Below are 22,668 nucleotides of genomic sequence, written 5' to 3' on the forward strand. Positions count from 1 at the left end.
TGTATATACAACCTCCTTTAAAGCTAACTAGCTAACTAACAAACTAAGTAACTAACTAACTAACTAACTGTCGATTTTATGTTTTTTCTTTAAAGATCGACTTTTTAGTTGGAAATATGAGTGGTCACATATTTTCTCATTTGGAGCAATAATTATATATGGACGTTTAAGGGTTATGAATAGTTACAAATTTTCACTATTTTAAATAGCTTAAAATTTTTAACGATCCTCTATGTCTATTTGTCTATTTTATGTTTTTCATATGAAAATTGATTTTTTGTGGTAAATATTGGTGATTACAGATTTTCACTATTTTCTCGAAAATAGTCTTGAACTACAATGTACACAGAAAATTTCATTTTTATACAAATTATAATAGCATCAGAACGCATACGATGTATAATAAGTGATATGCATATGTATGTATTCTCCAAAAATAGATATTTCAGACCTTTGACCGCCAATACCTTGCTTAGTTCTCACGAATTTTATAGCTTTTAACTCTTATCTTGCAATATAAGTTTTTGCTTTACACTGTACAATATTGTTAAATTTATAAATAGTTATACATTTTTAATTTTCTTTTCAATACTATTATCAAATGGTCAAATAAACATTGTAATTCTGAGATTTCCTTTATCAATAATATATAAGAATTTATAGACAAAACAAAGAACAATAGAAAACAATTTTGTTTTACTTAATCGCCTAAACACCACAGTAGAAATATTAAAAGATCTTAAATTTTTCTCAGAAAACTATTATCTAATAAACAAAAAAGAAAGGAACGTAGATTGTACTTCTCAGATTTTCTTTATCAATATATGGTAGAAATATTGACGAAAAAGTCGGTCAAAACAAATAGCAATAAAATACTGTTTGCGGTTAAAACTAAATATGATTCACAATCAAATCTAAATATTCCTTGCTGATTAAAAAGGTGCGATAAGAAAGCAATTTCATTTTATTAAACAAACATAATGGACTTATAAATACGAAAGTACTTCTTTAACTCCATCACAGTTTGAAAAAGAAATATCAAGCGTTTATATCAAGAAATAACTCAAGAATAATGTTTAAATTAAATAAACTTTTTGTGGCAACATTAATAGCTTTGATTGCTATTGTTTCTTGTAAAACTGATGCGATCGAGGTAACTGAAATTGAAAAGAATATTAAAGACACAAGTCCAGCAGAGACTGCTGTCTTAACACAGTTGAAAGTGGTAGAATCCGATTCTGGTGCTGCCATTTACACATATAAATGTACCGTTGGTACTTATCAATCAAGTAAGTTGGAAAAATAATATTCTTTAGCTTTTCTACAGTTTTTAAAATATATAAAACAATTGTAATTTTAGATCGTTTGGCTTGTACTGCTCATGATAGCACGTCATGGAATTCTCTTCATAATGTTGAATTAAAATTACGTTGTCCTAGAAGTGGAAGTGGTCTAACGTTGTCTTATGTTGAAATCATTTATTCGGTCTCATCTCCAAGTGTTAATTGTTATGTTCATGAGGGAGCAGTCGGTCTGGGATATATAGGCGTAACTGTGAATGCTTGGAATACTTTGATATTTAATTACTCTGCTAATTTTTATACCTACTAAATGTTTAAGGTTTTTTAATGATTAGTCTCGATTTAAAATAAAGTGATAATACTAAGATTTATACGTTTTATTTAAAAGTTAATTGTAATATATTTTTATTGAATTATTGGTTCCTGGGAATTTTTGAAAATAGTTTAGAAAATCATATTTATAGCAATCAATAACATTCTTTAAGCTTTTCATGTGTTAAGAGATTTTAAAAATTGTTTTTTTTTAGTTTTTATCAAAGCTAAATTAATCAATAACAATATATTGTAATTCTAAGATTTCCATTATCACTTTTAATAAAAAAAATTTAAACAAAACAAATAACAATAGTAAATATATGTATATTTTTATTTAATCGTACAGATTCACCAAAAGATTAGTGCCGAATAACTCAACCTTCAGCAATCGTTTAACCGATTGATATGAATACTGTCAATTCAAATAAGTTTTCTATCACAATTTTTAGGACTTCTAAAAACTTATATGGAATAACAATTGTTAGATTTTTTTGGCGATTCACAATACAAAATATTGATGAAAATGACGATCAAAACAAACAGTAATAAATGTCATTTCACATGTGTATGTACATATATGATATTCACAAACGAACGTAAATATTGTTATTTAATTAAGAAAGTGAGATAAGAAAATAAATTTATTTATTAAATAAATAAATACGAATTCAATTGAATAAGTCCAACAGTCTTATATATGTAAACATCAAGAATTCAGGAAAAATGCTTAAATTTAACTTTACAACTTTAATAATTTCAATAGCCATAGCATCCTGTAAAACTAAATATATCAATGTTAGTTAGTTTGAAAGGAGGATGTATACACATCAAATCCGAAGAAATACACCTAGGCCTCTATCGGACCTGTTGTACCAGTGTCACAGGTCTGAATCGAACCCACCACCTCGGGTCTACCAGACTAGAACACTAACCACTAACCTACCGGAGGCCACTATCAAGGTAATAGTTGTCAAAGATAATGTTATAGACAGTCCAGCAGCGGCGAGTGTCTTAAAACTGTTGAATGTAACTTAATCTCATGTTGAAGTTGTCCTTTAATTCAAACAGGCGAGTTTTGATTAATATGTAATACATAAATACGTTTTTTTAATTGGAAATGACGTAGTTATGTCCTACGTCAAGATCCTTTACTCTGTAACATATCCCAATGTAAAGTGTTATGTTAATAAGGGAGCTATTGGTTTGCGTTACATTGGCGTAACTGATAATGCTTGGAATACATTGATGTTTAATTATTCGCGTATTTTTATACCTTCTAAAAATTTAAGAATCGTAATATTTAATCTCAATTTATATATATTTATATAATCTATAATTTTTCAAGGTCGAACAAGTTTCAACCTGATTTGCGACAAGACAACAGACATACATACAAAGCAAAAGTTAACATTAAAAAGTAAGGTATAAAATGGCAAAAATTACTTCATTATTTTACCACATTCCCTTACTAGTAGGGAGTAAGGTAAGTACTTCCTACTATTGCCGGGAAATAAGGAGTTAAGCAAATGAAAGTAATTAAGTTTTGAAGAATATTAGCCCAGTGTCTACTACTAATTTTGAAATTTTGTAAAACACAATATTCGAAAACAAAATTCAAGGCTAACATAATTACTTATGAACATAATTATTTGTAAGTCATTACTAAACTCCATATAAGTAGTACAGTAACTATCTAGTACTCATTGAAAAGTAAGTTCTAGTAAGTTTAAGTCACTAACATGTTTTTACTGTTTTTTAAGATTGATTTTAGACACACATTTATATACATATTTGACTAAGCTAAAACTTTTGATAAAAAAAAGACTTTCATTTAGATTTCTTTTAATGAATCCGAATTTAAAAAGAAAATTACGAGTGATTTAAGATTGAGTTCATTCACAGTTTTAACAAAGTTACAGCAAAAAACTAAAAGTTTGTCTTTAAAATTTTCCTTCAAATGCACTTACATGATTGATCAGACTTTTATTTAAAATTATTTAAATAAAAAACGAATTTGTTTTTAATTTTAAATGCTTTATGATACCGTCTGCCTGAAAGTATGCTTAAAATTATATTTTTTTTACTTTTAATAAAAAATTTGTTTTGCAAACTTTTGATAAATAAAAAAGTCCCTTACCACAATATAAATAATGGAAGTCATAAATATAAACATTTTACTAAATACAAATTTTAAAAATGTCGTAATTCATAAAAATTGTAACAAACGGCTGCGCAATGATCAAAATGTACAATACGACATCATTAAATTCAATACTACATAAAACAAGGCCAAAAAAAGGTTTTTTTATATTTTTAAAAAATTATATAAAAAATGGAAAGAATGAGAAAATAGCTATCTGAACCCATTTGGACATTTTTTGCTAGGACCAATAGGTGAAAAGTTAAACCGAAGAGACGTACTGACTGGCGGAGGGACATATCTTAATCGATTCCAAATAAACTAACACTGTACAACTATGTAAAATTAATTGTACATTATAGTAAATTACAAAATATCTAAGCACCCTGTTTATTATTGCATTTAAAAGATAAATATACACACACTAAAAATCAGTTCCTTCTAAATTTCTACTGATAAGTTTATTAAACATAAATAATAACAATTAAATTGAGTGTAAATGGTAGACGACAATTTTTGGTAAATAAATTTCAGTTCAAACAGTTTTCGACAAAGGTTTTTTTATATTTTTAAAAAATTATATAAAAAATGGAAAGAATGAGAAAATAGCTATCTGAACCCATTTGGACATTTTTTGCTAGGACCAATAGGTGAAAAGTTAAACCGAAGAGACGTACTGACTGGCGGACGCACGGAGGGACATATCTTAATCGATTCCAAATAAACTAACACTGTACAACTATGTAAAATTAATTGTACATTATAGTAAATTACAAAATATCTAAGCACCCTGTTTATTATTGCATTTAATAGATAAATATACACACACTAAAAATCAGTTCCTTCTAAATTTCTACTGATAAGTTTATTAAACATAAATAATAACAATTAAATTGAGTGTAAATGGTAGACGACAATTTTTGGTAAATAAATTTCAGTTCAAACAGTTTTCGACAAACTCTTGAAACGAACAGAACGGCTATTAACTAAAAAAAAGTATTATCAGTCACAGCTACACCTGTCGAGGAAATATTTTTCTTTAAAAGAACACAAGTACTCGTGATAAGGAAAAACAAAACATATAATATTGAGAAATTATTAAAAAAGAAAATAAATATAATATGAAATTATCATTAAAATCATAATGAAATATGCTAAAATTTATTTAATATTTATAATTATCTTTCAAATATGTTGTGTTATAAATGGTGATAAAATCAAAGTTGTCAGTTTAAATGCGTGGAATTTGTCAAATGAAAATGGAAGTAAGTTTCAAAAGAATATAATGATAAATAAATAAAAAAAAAACGGTTATAAATCATTAAAAAAATGTAACATTAAAAATTATTATTAGATCGTAATTAAGACAGTGTTCTTAAAATATTATTTATAATTATCAATGTTTAATATAAAACATATTGAAAATAAAGTATTTATAATATATTTATCAATGTCAATTGACACTTCAATAGAGTGAGAGCGGGAGAGAGATATGAGAGAATGAAAAGAAATATCGATGTATCTATCGCTTAACCTTTCAAGAGGTAACATTTTAATTATAATCAAAATAAATATATAGAGAAATTTTAATGGAAAATGGATATAATGGTTGGTTCCTTACTGTTATTAAACGGTTCCAGTTTTGATATTCAAAATTAAGAGGAAATGAAGAAATGAAGATGAAATGAAGAGGAGCTGAGGAGAGGGTCCGGTTGTATGGGCGCTAGGCGAAAAATGGGCCAAAAAAGGAATGTGTGCAAATTTCATCAAATTTTTTATATAATTCCGACCCATACCTTGCGCACAAGGTTTAAATGGACAGACAGCTAGCCAGACGGACGGACATAGTTTAATCGAATCAAAAAACGATTCTAAGCCGATTCGTAGAGCGAATATTTTTGTATGTTACAAACATCAGCACAAACCCAATATACCTTCCCCCTTAAGTGATGTAGGGTATAAATACCTTAAATATATAAAACTCATTAAAGAACATTACACAAATTTGGTTAAAAATGGGTTAACTTATTAATATATCTTCTGTGCTCTCTTATTTATTTAGAACACAAAAAGAGAAACAATACTCTCGACAAACTCTAATCAATAACAATTCAAAATTTTAATTTCATGTCAATTTGATGAACACAAACCGCTCTCGGCGATAAGATAAGAAATTGTAACTCTAACATTTATTAATCAATTTTAGCGTGCAAAATTAGGTATTTGTTAGTTTTGTTTTATTGACTGTTTATATACAATAAACTTAAGGTGCAGTAGCAATCTTTACACAACTTTATCATAATTATTCTAAGAGTAGTAATAATATAAAAAAAAATTTGTTTATAGAACTAAATCTTTAAGAAAAATTCACTAGACTAATAGGGGACAATAGTCGTGGGAAGGTGACCATAGGTTTGTCCGAATTAAAATTCGCGTTAATATTAAAGTTAGTAAATTGGTCAAAATTTAGTGTTAAGACCCAATTGGGAAAATTATAATTTTGAAAACTCCTAAAGTCCTCATCCATAGAATCCAATACTTTTATACATATAATATGGTCCAAATTTTTCGTAATGAACTGACATAGGTTTAGGCATACGAGGGAAAGAAAACTGTTTTGCGTAGGGAAATTGTTTAGCATAGGGATTTTCCCCCGGTCGTAGAAATGAGTGGTATAAAACATGATCGATGAATGGGTTACTGTAAGAAATATCGACTGGATCAAGGATCAAATGTTTTGCAAAATAGCATGAAATAGGTACTGTCCACTGAGTGTTCTCCCTAAATTTCGAAAGTGTTATCAAACAAAATCGACTAATGTGTAATAGAGCAAATATGTTGCAAAATAACATAAAATAGGGAAGATCATTTAAAACTATTACTTTAGGCTAAATGTCCAACTAGTGTTCTCCCTCGGTGGAGAATGGTTAAGAGAAAAGTATAATAACCCAGCAAAAAATGCTCGTTGGAAGCAGATTCTTAAGACAGAGAGCTGTTGCTACTTCTTACACATGTTATGAAAGATTACTTGATTTTTGTATGGCCTTCCTCACGTAGAGGTTCGCTTAAAGAATCCAAAATGTGCATATTTTTCGAAACAGTTTAAAAATTAGAAATACATAAAAATTTGGTGATTTTGTTAAGAAGCAAATTTTTACACCACAAACAATAATTGCAATAGTTTAAAGATCCAATTGAGGAACTAGTTAGAGAGGCAGTAGGTATATTTATTGCTTCCAAATCAAGAATATTTTTTGCTGGGAGGTGGTCCACTATTATTAACCATTCGAAATCAAAGTTTTTTGAAGGATATCACGAATAGCGATACACATTACCCAATTAATATTTAACGCTTAAATTTGTAATATAAATAATTTTTTTGTAGCCATTCACATCAATAATTTAAAAAGTCCCATTGGAGTATATACTGCTTTGAAAGATGAATATGGTTGTATTTTGGAGTCGAAGAATGACGACAACTTACGATGGATTGCATATGACAATTGGACGTTTTCTACAGTCTTCGGAAGTAAGTATATTAATGATGCAATGCCTTAAACTTGAGCTTATAAATAGGTTTGTATATTTTTTTCAGTCACTATCGATAAAGGACAACGGGTAAATCTCACTCTTCATGGAATTGATACAGTATCTACGGTACATTTAAATGGCTATGAAATTGGTAAAACTGAAAATATGTTTATACGCTATTCCTTTGATATTAGTACCTATCTAAAGTCTAATAATATTTTGGAAATCAAAATAAAATCACCCATCTTAACGGCAAAGGAGCGAGCGGAAAATCTCAAGGAAAATGGAATCAATGTACCACCCGATTGTCCACATGTTCGTACAAATGGTGAGTGTCATCGTAATATGTTGAGAAAAATGCAGGCAAGTTTTGGTGGAGATTGGAATTTAGCTGCACCATCGATGGGAATATGGAAACCGGTAGATTTGGAATACTATGAAGTGGCCATAATGAGAGATGTCGATGTGGCGCTACGTCATAACGAAACACATTGGACTATGGATATGAGATTGTTTCTTAGTACCGATATACGTCAGAAGTTTTTTTGTGATGTCAAGTTTATTGCAGTGTAAGTAGTGAACGAATTTTCATAAATATTAAATATTAAAATTGTATTTTTTATAATTTTTTTAGAGAACTTCTAGATAAACCTATAGTTTTTAAACGCGAAATTTCTTATAACTCTCTTAAAATAGAATTTAAAGTGGATATACCAAAGGTGAGTACTTTCTATTTAAATCGTAAATTTTAATTTTTACACAATAATTGTAAATTTCGAAAATGTATTATTTTTTCTTTCTAGACTAAAATTAAATTATGGTGGCCCAATGGCTATGGAGAACAGAAATTATATCCTTTATATTTTGAAAGTAATTGTTATTTAAATTCTACCGGGCCTAGACTGACATCGAAAACAAAATCTCAAAAAACCATAGATGTAGGTTTTCGCACCATAGAACTGGAAGAGGATTTAGATGGTACTGCAACCTTTAAGTTTCCTTATAAAAATACATTTAACCTAAATTTTGTTTTCAGATTTCGGTCGCACTTTTTATTTCAAAGTTAACGATCAGCCAATTTTTATTAAGGGTGCCAATTTTATGCCCTCCCATATCTTACCCGAATATTCTTACAGAGAAAGTAAATTATTACATCTTATAAAGTCAGCTAAAGAAACCCATTTGAATATGTTAAGAGTTTGGGGTGGTGGTTTTTATGAATCAGATACATTTTACAATTTAACCGATTTCTATGGTATATTAGTGTGGCAAGATTTGGCATTTACTGCTTCAACTTATCCCTTTTCCGATTCATTTGTTGAGTAAGAGATTTTAAGTTAATTTTGATTTAGAAATTGTAGAAATTATTTTTTTATTTCAGATCCGTCCGTTTGGAGACCTCACAAAATGCTAGACGTTTAGCTTTCCATCCCAGCTTATGTATGTTTGTGACCAACGATGAAATTGAATTGTATTTGACAAAGAATAAAACAGAATTGGGTGCGGACTCAGCACGTCTAGAGGAGGAATATAAGCAAATGTTTATGGGCACCATACGTCATGAGCTGAATGTTATATCACGAAATGATTTTAATCCCAGGGCAGGTCCAATGATTTCGACACCTTCTATGGGAGTGGAAGAGAGTAAGAAGGAAATATCAATAGATCCGCAAAATCCAAATTATGGTGATGGTGAGTAAACAATAGTGTAAATTAATGGCCCAAATAATGTACATATTAATTTAATTTTATTTAGTTCATTTCTGGGAAAATGAAAAAGATGGCATGGATCCAGATATTTATCCGCGAGCCCGTTTCATATCGGAATATGGTTTCCAAAGTTTACCTGCTCTGACAGCATGGAATCGTACTATTAATAAAAACGATAGTTTGTCTGATATTGTACAGCATAGACAACATGATCCCAAGGGTTTTATACCTATATTAAAATTAATATTAAGACATTTTGCATTGCCTGCAATGGACTGGGAAAAAAATGTAGAGCCTTTAATCTATTTATCGCAATTGACACAAGCAATGGCCACTAAAACTGCCACGGAGGTGTTTAGATCTCATAGAACGCATAAGAGAACAATGGGAGCCATTTACTGGCAACTAAATGATAATTGGGTTGCACCCTCTTGGTCTAGTATCGATTATTTCGGTAACTATAAGGTTAGAACATAACGAAGTTGTAATACCTTAAATTCAACTAATATTTGTTTTTCTAAAATAGATGGTTTGGAATTGGTGCAAAGAATTCATGGCTCCCACCGCTATAATAGCTTTAATGGATGTAAAAAATTCTCGCATCAATGTCACCGTTACGAAAGAAGAAACAGTTAACGATATTGAAAAACCCGAAATATACAATATAACAATGTATACATTTTTATGGTCCGAATTATATCATAGAAGATCTATATCATGGGAAGTTTCATTGGTATTTATTTAAGATTTTTTTTTTAAATTGTTCCGTTTTTAAAATTAAAACTTTTTATATAGACTTCTAATGGCATTAATACTGATTACTTGGATATGAGTACCGTATTTAGTCAGCCCTTTACCCGACAAAATTGTTTTTTGAAATTTGTGTTATCTCGAAATAATACAACTATATCCAGTACTTTTATAATACCAAGCAAGATCACTGCCACCAATGGCTTGTCAGATCCTCAGTTAAAGGTATGCAATGGTTGTTAATATAATTTTAAAGTTTAACATTTTATTTTATACTTTTTTCTCTTCTATATATGTAGTATGGTCTTTCTTCGACATTTTGTCTAAATACTAATATTGATTATATACAATACTATACCATTACAATAACGGTTAAAAAACCAGCTGTATTTGTTTATTTGGAACTTTATCATCCTGCTGTTGAGAAATATAAATTTTCAGAAAATGGTGTTATAATAACGGCACCCATTAAGGTGATTCATCTGGAATTTCAATTGAAAGCCGCACCATGTGTTACTCTCACCAAAGAAAACATACGCATTATAACAATTAATGATTTAATATTAGGAGATTCACCCGGTTATAATAATAACGGTAATGACGTTACATCTACAACGGTAACAACCGAAACATCTACAACAGAAGAAATATCCTTAACGGAAATTAATGAATATAGAACGGTTGATGTTAAAAGTGATGTTGCTGATTTTGAAATTGATTTAAATCATGTATAAACTATTTATAATTAAATTAATATAATTTTAAATCGTATTTCATATTTATAAATTATACTTCCAGTACGGCAAAAATATATACAATAGCATATATGTTTCTATTATTGTAAATCATATACCAAAACTTAACTTCTATATATTTTTCATTATCAGGGTTATGAAGTCAATAAACTAACAAAAAGCACAATAATATTTCTTTTATATAGTTTATTAATAATATAGAACGTATCAAATTCAGTGACTGGAAAATAGTGATTTGCATTATACGGCAAATTGTGAAAAAAAATTAAATTTCAAATACCATTTGACCAATATTTGTAACGTTATATTAATAACTGTGCTATAAAGCAAATAAAATGATATACTATTAAATAAAAAGTTTTATAATTTTATATTTGTACAACTTAAATCGAGGTTTCCAAATTTTTGGAGTATAAAATATTACCTCCAAATAACGGCATTATCATATTAAATTTTTATATAGCTCAGTATGCACACAGTGCCATATAGCGAATCGGCAAAATTAGAGGAGTAATCCTAGGACTATGAAATTTGGACTGCATTTGTTTATGGTAATGGTATCTTCCATATTATTCGAATTTTTTCGAAGTATAAAAGTGAATTTTTTCACTACCAACATTGACTGACATTGATATATTCAGTTGTCTATCTATATGCTCAGTTATAAATTAAATACCATCATTCATATATCTGGGAAACTATAACAGCTAAAGTCAAATATTTAGCACATGGGCGATACATATAGCTCTATATCTAGGAAATTTAAATTTTTTACATTTTGTACTAGTTACCAAAAAATAAAACTACAGTGAGCGGAAGAATAATAACGAATATTAGAACTAACAAGTTTAAGGAGGCTCCAAACTTTTGACAAGTTAAACATTTTTAAACTAATTATACCAAAGAAAAACATTTTTTTCAATGTCACTTTCAAACAATTTTATGTAAAGGACTTTATGTAAGAGCAAGGCTCAGGTAGGGTACGATTTAGACTTTGTTTGTTAGATTTTTAGAGAGATACAAAAATATTCAACATATTTATGACCTCAAAAGTCCCTATTCGGGGGTACGGTTGTATGAGAGTTATGTGAAATAATACCTCCGGCTTTTGTTTAACAGCTAGATATTCTGCCGGTTAAAATAATTTTTGGACGAAAAAATTTTAATTTATCGTAAAATATTACCAGACATTAAGAAAATGGGAGTAAAACTTTTGGAACATATTTTATATGTTTTTGTGTTTCTTTTTTGGGTTTTCTAACCGTATATGTAATAAACAGGGCTAGATTTTACATTCACTAAAAATTATAATATGCGCTAAAAATGTGAAAAATATGCTCCAAAAAATATTTCTTTGTGCAGTACATATTAACCCTTTCACACACAAAACTAAACCGCTGGACTTTTTATGGATTTGACTTCATTATACACTTTATTTTGACGTATATAGATAATTTTTAATAAAAAAAGGAAAAATATTTTCGAGGTGTATACGTGAAAGAGTTAATATATATTCAGATCTTAAGTTTTTTAAAACAAATATGCAGGTTTTTAATGATTGCTTTATGTACTATAATACCATTTTAATGCAACCACCACCTCGATAATGACAAATATAAAGACTATTAAACAACTTTAAATAGTATATATTTAATTTCTGAAAGTGTATAGCAATTCTAATAAAATTTGGTGAATGTATTTTTGTATAATTTATATTTCTTCCAAATTTTATCGTTAAATAATGTTTTTAAGTAAATTATGTACGTGATAGTGATGTAAGAACAAAATTTCAAGCTATTTTTTTATTCCGACACACAGATGGAAAGACTAAGAAACTGATTCTGAACCGGTACTTTAAGGACCAATATTTTGGACGTTAGAATTAGCAGCGCAAACTCAAAAAATCTTTCGCAATATTGTGGTTTTAAAAATTTAATAAAACTATGTAAAATTGTATTTCATAGAACTTAGTATTTTGTTAAATCAAAATTTTTTGATTTTTATTAAAAAAATTATAAATACTTATGTAAAAACTAATTTTGTTGTAAATATAAGAAATACAGAGAAAACAAAACAATTTGTTTTAGAAAAATTAAAAATTATGCAAAATATGCTATAAAAATGTTGGAAATATGCAAAATATATAACAATATATGCAACAACAAATCAATGCCATTTTGTAGCAAATTCTTTGATTTGAAACTGACTGACTAATAAAAGTTCGTTTGTGTGTCAATGTTTTTGTTCAATATTACATCTAAGTCTAATATTTTATCAACATTTTGAGATTCATTAAATGTTGCATTGTATTTTCTAAAATATCTACATACGTACATATGCTTGCATGCAAATCTTATGTTTTATTTCTTCTATGTTTATTTAATTATTGCAAGTAAGACTTCTTATGTGTAAAATGAGTTTACAGTTTATTGTCATTGACACAACACTAATTATGTTCAAGGTTAAAGTAATTATGATTATTTGATTGAATAATGTTGAAAACGCATAAAATGATCACAAAATATCTAAACATAAATAGATATGTAATTATGAAAAATAATACAAGAAATAAGCCATCTCCTGGATTTAGGTATGGGAGGCATCGGATGCAAGTATTTCCCACGTTAGCTTACAAGTAGGGAGTTACTTAAGAACTTAATACGATCGCCTGCATATAAGGAAGTTGATCTGCTGCTAATTCTGACAAAAAATCTTTTTATGGGAGATCAGTCAAAGTGAAATTATACATTTATCCTATTAGAAGTAAACAAAAGCAAAAAGTAATGTACCCGTTCCACAAAGAAAAACACGCAATAATATTTTCTTATTCGACTAGCCAGCATGAGTGGCCAAATCAAAAGCACTAAACTGATCAATAATTCTTTTTCTCTTGAAATACAATATATACATATAAAGACTTTCTCTATTTATCTCTTTCTCAATTTCTCTTATACTCGCACTATCAAACTTAATAATTAAATTCTTATTCTTATAATGCCGTCACAAATAAACATTTTGCAAATTTTATAAATGTTACTTTAATTTTAAACGAATAAAAATACAAACAGTCAGTCAGTCGGCCGCTACTCGCTGTTTATCGCAGTCATACGAAATGTGATTTAAAAAAGAGCTCAAGTGATAAAATTTATAAAATGAAATAATAATAAAAAAAAATAATATGTTGTAGTATGTTCAACAAACAAATAACAAAAAAGTCAATTTAATAAATTAGTTTCGAAACATGATAAATTTGTATACAAATTGCACAAGAAGTGTTAAGTAAAAATAGAAAATTGGAAATAAAAAACAATTTAAATTAGACAAAAAAATGGAATTAAAAAATAAATTTATTATAATTTACGACATTGTTTACGCAGTGATTCTTCTAATATGTTTACCCAATGAATGTTTCACGGATTCGGTAAATTATGTGAATTTAAATAGATATTGGACATTAAAAAATCAAAATCATTGTAAGTGTTTTTTTAATATAAATAATTGTGCGTTTTTTTTAATTTTTAATTAAATAATATATTATAATAAATATAATTAAAGCTGCGTTATTTCCGATTGAGTTTATTCATTATTTATATAGTTTATCAAATAAATAAATATATACCTACCTTAGAATTTGTTGCATGTTATATATTTTGCCTGCAAATACATATATTAATAATAAAACAAATACAATTAAAAAAGCTTAGATTGTTATATTATCTTTTATTTGTTTACAAAAGAATAATATTATAGTTTTTTTTTATCAATTAGCAAATATATAATTAAAGTGCACAATATTTAATTAAACAATTTTTAACTAATATACCTATTAAAACCATATATAACAAATTTTAAACTTGCGGCAAATATGGACATATCCCCATTATATTTTATGGATGGATTTATAATTTAAAATTTATTTGTGCTGAATTTCATCGCTATATTAATGTTTAGAGGTTTTCAAGTAATTTTCAGATAGCGGTTTTGTGTGGTGTTTGGGTTAAATGAGAACCGGTTAATACAAAAAGATTGTAACCATTACGTTGAAAATTGCTAGCCGATCGATCGGACATAGATTAATCTAATCAGATTAATTTTTTTAAATCAAGTAAGAGTTCATACATGAATATGAAAATATAAATGAGCAATTTTGGAGAATTTTAAATAGCTAAATGAAAATTGACACATAGCTTTTCCTTATCGTATTTATTAAGGTATTAAAAGTCACTAAAAATATCGTGTGTGCTAAGTGAGATATAGAGGGTCAAAGGTTAGAAAATCTATTTTAAGCGAATATCTCTCTAATTATGCGTCATACGTATTTAAATTCCCAACATTTTAGTTAAAGTATATTTTTGAATATAATTACTTTTTTTTTCATTGTACTAATATATTCACATCTTAATATTGATTGTACCGATAACAAATTTTTCATATGTATTTACATTATTCATAAGCAGTTAATATATGCTTATACACTGTTATAAGTTTTTTCCAGCAAAAAAAAGTACTTCTAAAGAAGCGAAAATGAAGTAGAATTTATTCCATAGAAGTACTGAAAAAGACTTGAAGAAGTGATGATTTTAACATAAGCTTGTCATATTTGATTCCAAATTCACTACATCTGAAGTCATTCTCAGGAAGAAATTTTTATTTTGAAGTTATTAGAAAGTGATATTGTAGTACATATTTTGAATACAACTGATTTGAGTTTTATATTATTAACATTAGTAAATAAATTACACAATAAATTTATCAATCAACTCCAAAATTAAATCGGTTTAATTGAAAAAAATTCAGTATAAAAGACCTTTAATTTTAAACAAAATTGGATTCTTTTCGCTTCTTTGGAAGTCAATAAACATCACATCCACAAAAAGCAAACGAATTCATTTAGTGCTACTTTTTAACTGGTGCTAATTGTTATTCTTTTGTTAGAGTAAATTTTCCTCCAAAATTTAATAAAATATTTTTTGAATTTTAAAAAGTGTAAAAACACATTTACATTTATATTGGAAATTAAAGCGGGTTATCTATATAACAGCAATTTAAAGTCTTAGGGCGAGTTTTTCTGATAAAGATAATCTTCATTCTTTGGTTAAACCCGGTTTAATATATGTTTCGTAGTTTTTAGTTATCAGTAAAGTTACATATTATCTTAGTTTAAGTGAGTGTAGTTGGCCAATTAAACTCAAGTTTTAAGTGAGAAAACACAATTAATAAAAACAATAAAACAAAAGTATTGTTTGCAAAAAACAGCTGTTCATTGTTTATGTTTTTGAGTGAAAAGTTGGCAATACTAACAAAGTTAACTGAGCTTAAATCTAAAACTGAAAAACACAATCATCGGTTAAAGTTCGCCTAAATTTGTTCCGAGTATAATCTAACAGCAAGTTAAGCCTAGTTTAACTGAGGAGTAAGAAACCCGCCCTTATTGTGATGTTTTCCTGATTTTTTAGATTATATACATTAATTTTTTTACAAATTATATACATATTTATGATCTGTGACCGTTTCGAAAAATTTCTGATGACGGACAGTACTACTATTGATCTTGATTTGTACATGGTTTAAGGAAAATCGTACTTAACATATTCCTGATATTGCTACTGATTGATTTGAGTACAAATGAATGTCGAAGTGCTTTAAGTATATCCCTACATTCATTCTGTGTCATATATACTTAACACCAACACCATAGTCACTCCATTTTGGGGTATCTGTTGTTTTCGGCAATAGCACTAAACTAATTCCAAAATATAATCTTTGCCATGCAACAGTCTTTTACCCCAACTTACTCCTCCCCAATAATTTTTTGGTGTACTACGTGGATCCCAAAAGAACCTGACTATGTCCTGGCTGGTCCTGCGGGCAACTGGCCACCCGTAGTAACAAAATGAAGTGACTAGAGCTACTGGTAGCTCCTCTTTACCCCAGGATTGCAATACACTAAGATAATGGTCTTTCATCAAGAAAACATGGTAAAGTACATTTAACATAAATCTTTCTTTTGTGTAACCGGTACTGAATTATATTATAAAAGTTAAAAATTAAATATTGTAAATCTATTCTGGCCGAAAACATACAGTTGTTTCACATACGTTAGTATGGTAAAAGTTTTATAGTTGTATGGTCATGCTATTTAGGTGTGTATCGGAATTATTATAATTTTTTCAACATTTATGATTTCTACCATATAATATTAATTAAAAGTGGAAAATTACAATTACAATATATGTCTCCTTATATATCTATATGTCAATGAACTTAAAACATTATGTAATACTTTTCACTTTCAAGTAAATCTAAAAAACAATCAGATGTTTTTATCTAAAATTGTTCAAACTCATAAAATTTTTAGTATATGTTAAAAAATGTACATATAAGAGTATATCATGGGGTTTGGAGTTTATATGAATGGAAAACACAATATGTTTTAAATTTCACTATATTTTTAGCCATAATTAAAACGGATATTACAGTGCCGTCCGGTGTCTATTCTGCTCTATATGGAGAACAAGTGCTGGATTCCTACAATGATGTTAACTTAAGATGGATTTCATATGATAATTGGACTTACACTAATACTTTTTCAAGTGAGTTTTTTAAACTAAATTTCAAATACATATTTCTCATCATTTAACTTCACTAATTGCAGTACATCCTACTGAATTGAAATCGTTGCGATTTGTTAATCTAACATTTCATGGTATTGATACTGTGGCTGAGATACGTTTAAATCATTACCTTTTGGGTAGAACAGATAATATGTTTGTACGCTACAGTTATGAAATAACAAAAATCTTAAGGGCCGAAAATTTACTAGAGGTAGAAATTAAATCACCCATTTATGCTGCTCTACAGAAAGCCAATGACTTTAAAGAGAACAATTTTACTATACCACCGAATTGTCCGAATCAACGTTATCATGGAGAGTGTCATATGAATATGTTGCGCAAAATGCAGGCCAGTTTTGCTTGGGATTGGGGTTTGGCAGCGCCTTCAATGGGTATATGGAAATCAGTGGTATTAGAGTATTATGATATTGCTATAATGCGTGATGTTGATGTGGCCTTAAGACATAATCAAACACATTGGAATATGAATGTCAGAGTATTTATTGATTGTAATGGCCAGAGAGACTTTAGGGCCGAACTGACATTTTATGCAGTGTGAGTATTGTTAATTTAAATAAAGACAAATTAATGGTTTTTGTATCTTTTAATGTACATAGTGAATTACTAAAAGAAGCTTTGGTTATCAATAAAGTGATAAGTTATAAAGCTCCAATGATAATGTTTGATCTGGCTATACCAATTGTAAGTATACTTTTTGCAATTTTTAATATGTATATATATATATATTTTAAAAATTAAGTTTAAATATTTTAATAGGAACAAATAACTCTTTGGTGGCCTAATGGTTTTGGTGATCAAAAACTATATCCCTTACATTTCACTTTAAAAGCCTGGTGGAATAAAGCCAATTCTAGCTTACGTGATAAGATTATTTCACAAAAATCTATACGAATAGGTTTTAGAACAATAGAGTTAGTAGAGGAACCTGTGGCTGGGGGTATATATTTTTAGAAGAGTTTTTTTTAATGCATATAAATATTTGATTTATTTGTTTTTCCTAGGTACTGGCAATACGTTTCTATTTAAAGTCAATGGTAAAGAAATATTTATGAAGGGCAGTAATTATATACCGAGTCATATATTACCAGAATTCAGCAGCGATAAGACTAGAAGTGAGTAATTATTAATATTGTTTTCTTCTCAATAGTTGTAAATAAAATTAAAGTTAATAAGTTGCTGTTATCTACTTATATAGTATTACGATTTGATTTTTATAGTTTACATGAAAAACAAAATTACATAAAAAACAATTTACAGTCGGGCATGGCCGATAAATATGATATTCTACACCAGTCAATATTTTATTACTGTTATCCCTTAATTTCGAAATATTTTAAGAATTTTATGGCAAACAAGTAGGAAAGTACAGTCGGGCATGGCCGACCATATAATACCCTACACCATGAGTATATTTTTAAAATTTTTACTTTTTATAAAATTTTTATTTTTTATAAAGAAACTTTTATGTTGAATATTACCATAATTCCAAAATATTTTAGCAATTTATTGGTAAAAAAACTAAAATTTCTAAATGAGGCTTTATATAGGTTAAATATGGACCGATACTCGGTAAATTTGGGAAAAGGATATATTTCTAAATAACAGTTAGTTTTGTTGAGTTTCATTGCGATACAAATGGTTACAAGTCAATTTTAGACATTTATGACATTTTTTGAAGGAGGGCTTGTATGGGGGCTAGGGTCAAATAAGGGCCGATCCTTACGAAAATCTGCAGTGTCATTTATACTTATATAAAACTTATTTGTGCCAATTTTTAGAGAGATAGCAGAATATTTGACTTAATTATGGCATAAAAAGTTCAAATCGGGAGCTACGGTTGTATGGGGGCTAGGTGAAATAATGGACCGATTTCAACCCTTTTCAATAGGCTTCGTCCCTGTGCGAAAAAACATGATTGGTCCAAATTTCATCAAATTATCTTGAAAATTGCGGCCTGTACCTTGCGCACAAGGTTAAAATGGACAACCAGCCAGCCAGCCGGACAGACGGACGGACGGACATGTCTTAATCGACTCAAAAAATGATTCTGAATCGATCGGTATACTTTAAGGTTTAAGGTATTGGACCAATATTTTTGTATGTTACAAACATCAGCACTAACGTAAAATACCCTCCCCACTATAGTGGTGTAGGGTATAAAAATGAACTGAGGATAAAGTTATTTCATCTTATTCTGTAAAGAACCTTGTATGACGGCTGGACAAAATAAGGTCTAATCTTTACGTAAGTTATCAGTAGACAGATTTCAGAGTAAATCCCAAATTTCATTGAATTTGAAATTTGGGATTTACTCTGAAATCTTGTATATAAATTCAATTTTAGCTTTCTTAACTTGTAACTTATAGGTGAAGATTATTCAAGATTCAGCAAAGCCAAATTCTAAGGTTTTACTTTAATTTCACATTTCAGTCAAGCACCTCCTTCAAGCAGCGAAAGATACACATCAAAATATGATACGCGTCTGGGGAGGTGGTATATACGAATCAGATGATTTCTATGATATCGCCGATTCATTGGGTATTTTAATTTGGCAAGATATGATGTTTGCATGTGCTATGTATCCAGCAACTGAAGAATTTTTAGCTTCCGTAAGAGAAGAGGTCTTACAAAATGCCAAAAGAATTGGACATCATGCAAGTGTGGCAATTTTTGCAGCAAATAATGAAAATGAAGTTGCCTTAGCACAAAATTGGTATCAAACATTTTTGCATTTAGACAAATATAAAGCAGATTATAGACAATTGTATTTGGCTACAGTGATACATGAACTCAAAGTATTGGATTATCCTACCAGACCAAGACCTTTAGTATCATCCCCTTCAAATGGTAAAGAAGAGGAGAAAGAGAATTATATTTCAGCGGACCCACAAAATCCTAATTATGGTGATGGTAAGTAAATATCGTACGCAATAAAAATAACTTTAACAAATTTGTTGCTTGCAGTTCACTTTTATGACATTTTCAAAGACGCCTGGAGTCCAAACATATATCCCCGTCCTAGATTTGCTTCTGAATATGGTTTTCAATCGTTGCCTTCTGTGACATCTTGGCTTAGAACTTTAAATGATTCAGATAATTTAGAGAGTCTGGTGCAACATAGACAACATCATCCGTTGGGCATGTTGGCCATAACCGGTTTAGTTAGACGTCATTTTCCTTTGCCATTGCCAGAAGATCCCAATTATATGGAAGCTTTAGTTTATTTCAGTCAAATTTCTCAAGCTATGGCAATAAAAATCGAAACCGAAATGTATCGCAGTTTACGTGATACTCAACACAGAACTATGGGTGCTTTATATTGGCAATTAAATGATGTATGGGTGGCACCTTCTTGGTCTTCGATAGATTTTTATGGAAATTATAAGGTAATATTGAAATTATTTCTAACTAATATTTTTAACTTAAATACATTTTTTAGATATTGCATTACTGGTCTAAAGATTTTTTGGCTCCTATAGCTATAGTGGCATTGTTTGATTCCGAAACTCAATCATTAAATGTTTCACTGATATGTGATCACTTTGAGGTGGATACTAAAGATTTATTAGTTACTTTGAACATTTACAAATGGACGGAATTGTTCCCCAAGGAAACACTACAATGGCCAGCTATTTTGGTGAGACCTTAAATACATATAAATTGAATCAATAAATAATATATATGAATAATTATTGATAGAAACCCAATGGTGTCCATTATGACAAAGTTATACCCATAACCGATGTCATTAAGGATCCCTTTGATAGCAGCAATTGCTTTTTAGAATTCATATTGCAACAAAATAACGAACATTTGGCCCGCACGTTTTATTTCCCTGGTACTTTTACACAATTGGTTAAAGATCCTGGTTTAGAGGTTTGAGCATTAAATAAAAACCTAATTTTAAAATATTAACTATTTTTATTATTCTTCTTTTTAGCTTAAAATTACTCACACAAATTTGTGTAAAACTACACCAAGCGTTAAAATGAATAGTTATAGTTTAACATTAACAACAAAATATCCGGCTGCATTCGTTTATCTGGATCTTATACCGAATCAGTATAATATAACAAAATATTCATTTTCACATAATGGTTTTATGCTGGTATCTCCTATAATGGTTTTATATTTGGAGATCGAAGCTGAACAGTGTATTGATAAATTAAATAAGAATGATATTAAAATATTAACAGTTAATCAATTTAGATTATAATATTAGTTTTAGATATTTATTTTTCTTTTAATATTTATAAACTTAGCTTAATATCTCAAATATTATTATGAGATATTTAAAACTAAATATTACACGCATTTTAGAATAATTTTATAGTTTACTATGTTGTGTACATACTACCAAATATTTAATAAAATTTTTTAAAATCGGTTATGCATTTATAAAATTCTCAGAACGTTATTATTTAAAATGTTGATGTATCCTATGTGACATAAGTTGAAAATTGACTAAGGATTGAAAAAATATATTTCGGACCAAATGCATATAGTCTATGCCCAGCAAATATTTTACTTACCGGCCAAGCATGAAAGTAATGCGGAATCCATAAGGGATCGAACCACGAAACTCCTCCTTACTTAAAGAACGCCCTAGACAATTGGGCTATTACAAATTCAAATTATTTCGTTATTTACCAGTAATTACTTAATTTGGCAAACAAAATTAATGTGGTAGATAATGAACACTGATTGTCAAGTAATGTGTGAAATAACTACTGGCCATTACGAGAAATTTCAGATTTTTACATAGGTAATATAAGGCTTATTTGATGTAAAAATACAATCCGTCATAATTTTTTTACAAGCGCACTGTCACATTGTTATAAATTCATAAGATCTTTTTGGATGTGGATTTTATATGGAAGCTTTAAGTAGTAATGCTGATCCGGGAAAAAATTGTTGAATAAGTCATGTTGATACACAATGTATTACCGTTAAATATGGTTATTTGTAATAAATTATGTTCGTTTAATTAATTCTTGAAGAAGTGAATCGAACTAGTAAATATATTGGTATTATCTGTAATTTATTGAAAATATTAAAATAAAACAATTATACAAGATTGATATCTTGTACAAACATGCGTCGAAAACTTTAAATTATATTTTTTTTTACATTTTAAATCGTAATTGTTAGACAAAGTTAAACAAAAATGATAATTTATTTTTAAATTGTTATTATTTTGACCAAAAAGTACTGTTAAGTAAAAATTACTGAATAAAAATAAATATTTAAAACTGATTTCTCAGAAACTTGTTCTTGGAAAGTCTTTAGTGAACGATTCATAACAGTTTAATAACTTTTTTTCTTTTAGCGATTTTTGTGTCTAAATTTTGGAGATGTTTCCTTAAAAACCTTTTAGAAGTACAATGTTTTATAGAACGTTTTTTAAAAATAATATTATATCCAAGAGCTTCAACAATGGTAAAATTAGAATGCATAAAAATTTAAAACTCTGCGTACTAATCCTTACTACATTTACAGACATTTGATTTTTTCTATAGTCTAGTCTATAG

At 28.5% G+C, this 22,668-nt stretch overlaps 3 protein-coding genes across 3 annotated transcripts; all 3 read left to right on the top strand.

Annotated features, from left to right (window-relative positions):
* The first annotated feature begins 1,006 nt into the window (after window positions 1-1,006).
* On the top strand, window positions 1,007-1,668 carry LOC111675862. Its single transcript, XM_023436713.2, has 2 exons — window positions 1,007-1,289; window positions 1,361-1,668. The coding sequence occupies exons 1-2, from the start codon at window positions 1,073-1,075 to the stop codon at window positions 1,609-1,611; spliced, it is 468 nt and encodes a 155-aa protein (XP_023292481.2). The 5' UTR covers window positions 1,007-1,072; the 3' UTR covers window positions 1,612-1,668.
* A 3,048-nt stretch (window positions 1,669-4,716) lies between these two features.
* LOC111675857 (beta-mannosidase-like) lies at window positions 4,717-10,610 on the top strand. The gene is made up of 11 exons (XM_023436708.2): window positions 4,717-5,021; window positions 7,142-7,285; window positions 7,352-7,856; window positions 7,922-8,006; window positions 8,091-8,265; window positions 8,324-8,609; window positions 8,669-8,979; window positions 9,044-9,462; window positions 9,524-9,730; window positions 9,793-9,972; window positions 10,047-10,610. Exons 1-11 carry the CDS (start codon window positions 4,901-4,903, stop codon window positions 10,479-10,481), a joined length of 2,868 nt encoding a protein of 955 aa, XP_023292476.2. The 5' UTR covers window positions 4,717-4,900; the 3' UTR covers window positions 10,482-10,610.
* Window positions 10,611-13,736: 3,126 nt separating this feature from the next.
* Window positions 13,737-21,547, top strand: LOC111675856 (beta-mannosidase). The gene is made up of 11 exons (XM_023436707.2): window positions 13,737-13,975; window positions 16,958-17,095; window positions 17,158-17,671; window positions 17,734-17,818; window positions 17,894-18,074; window positions 18,139-18,249; window positions 19,568-20,047; window positions 20,102-20,523; window positions 20,577-20,774; window positions 20,837-21,013; window positions 21,078-21,547. Exons 1-11 carry the CDS (start codon window positions 13,831-13,833, stop codon window positions 21,351-21,353), a joined length of 2,727 nt encoding a protein of 908 aa, XP_023292475.2. The 5' UTR covers window positions 13,737-13,830; the 3' UTR covers window positions 21,354-21,547.
* Window positions 21,548-22,668: the final 1,121 nt, after the last annotated feature.

Source organism: Lucilia cuprina, chromosome 4 (assembly GCF_022045245.1).
Source record: "Lucilia cuprina isolate Lc7/37 chromosome 4, ASM2204524v1, whole genome shotgun sequence".
Taxonomy (NCBI): domain Eukaryota; kingdom Metazoa; phylum Arthropoda; class Insecta; order Diptera; family Calliphoridae; genus Lucilia; species Lucilia cuprina.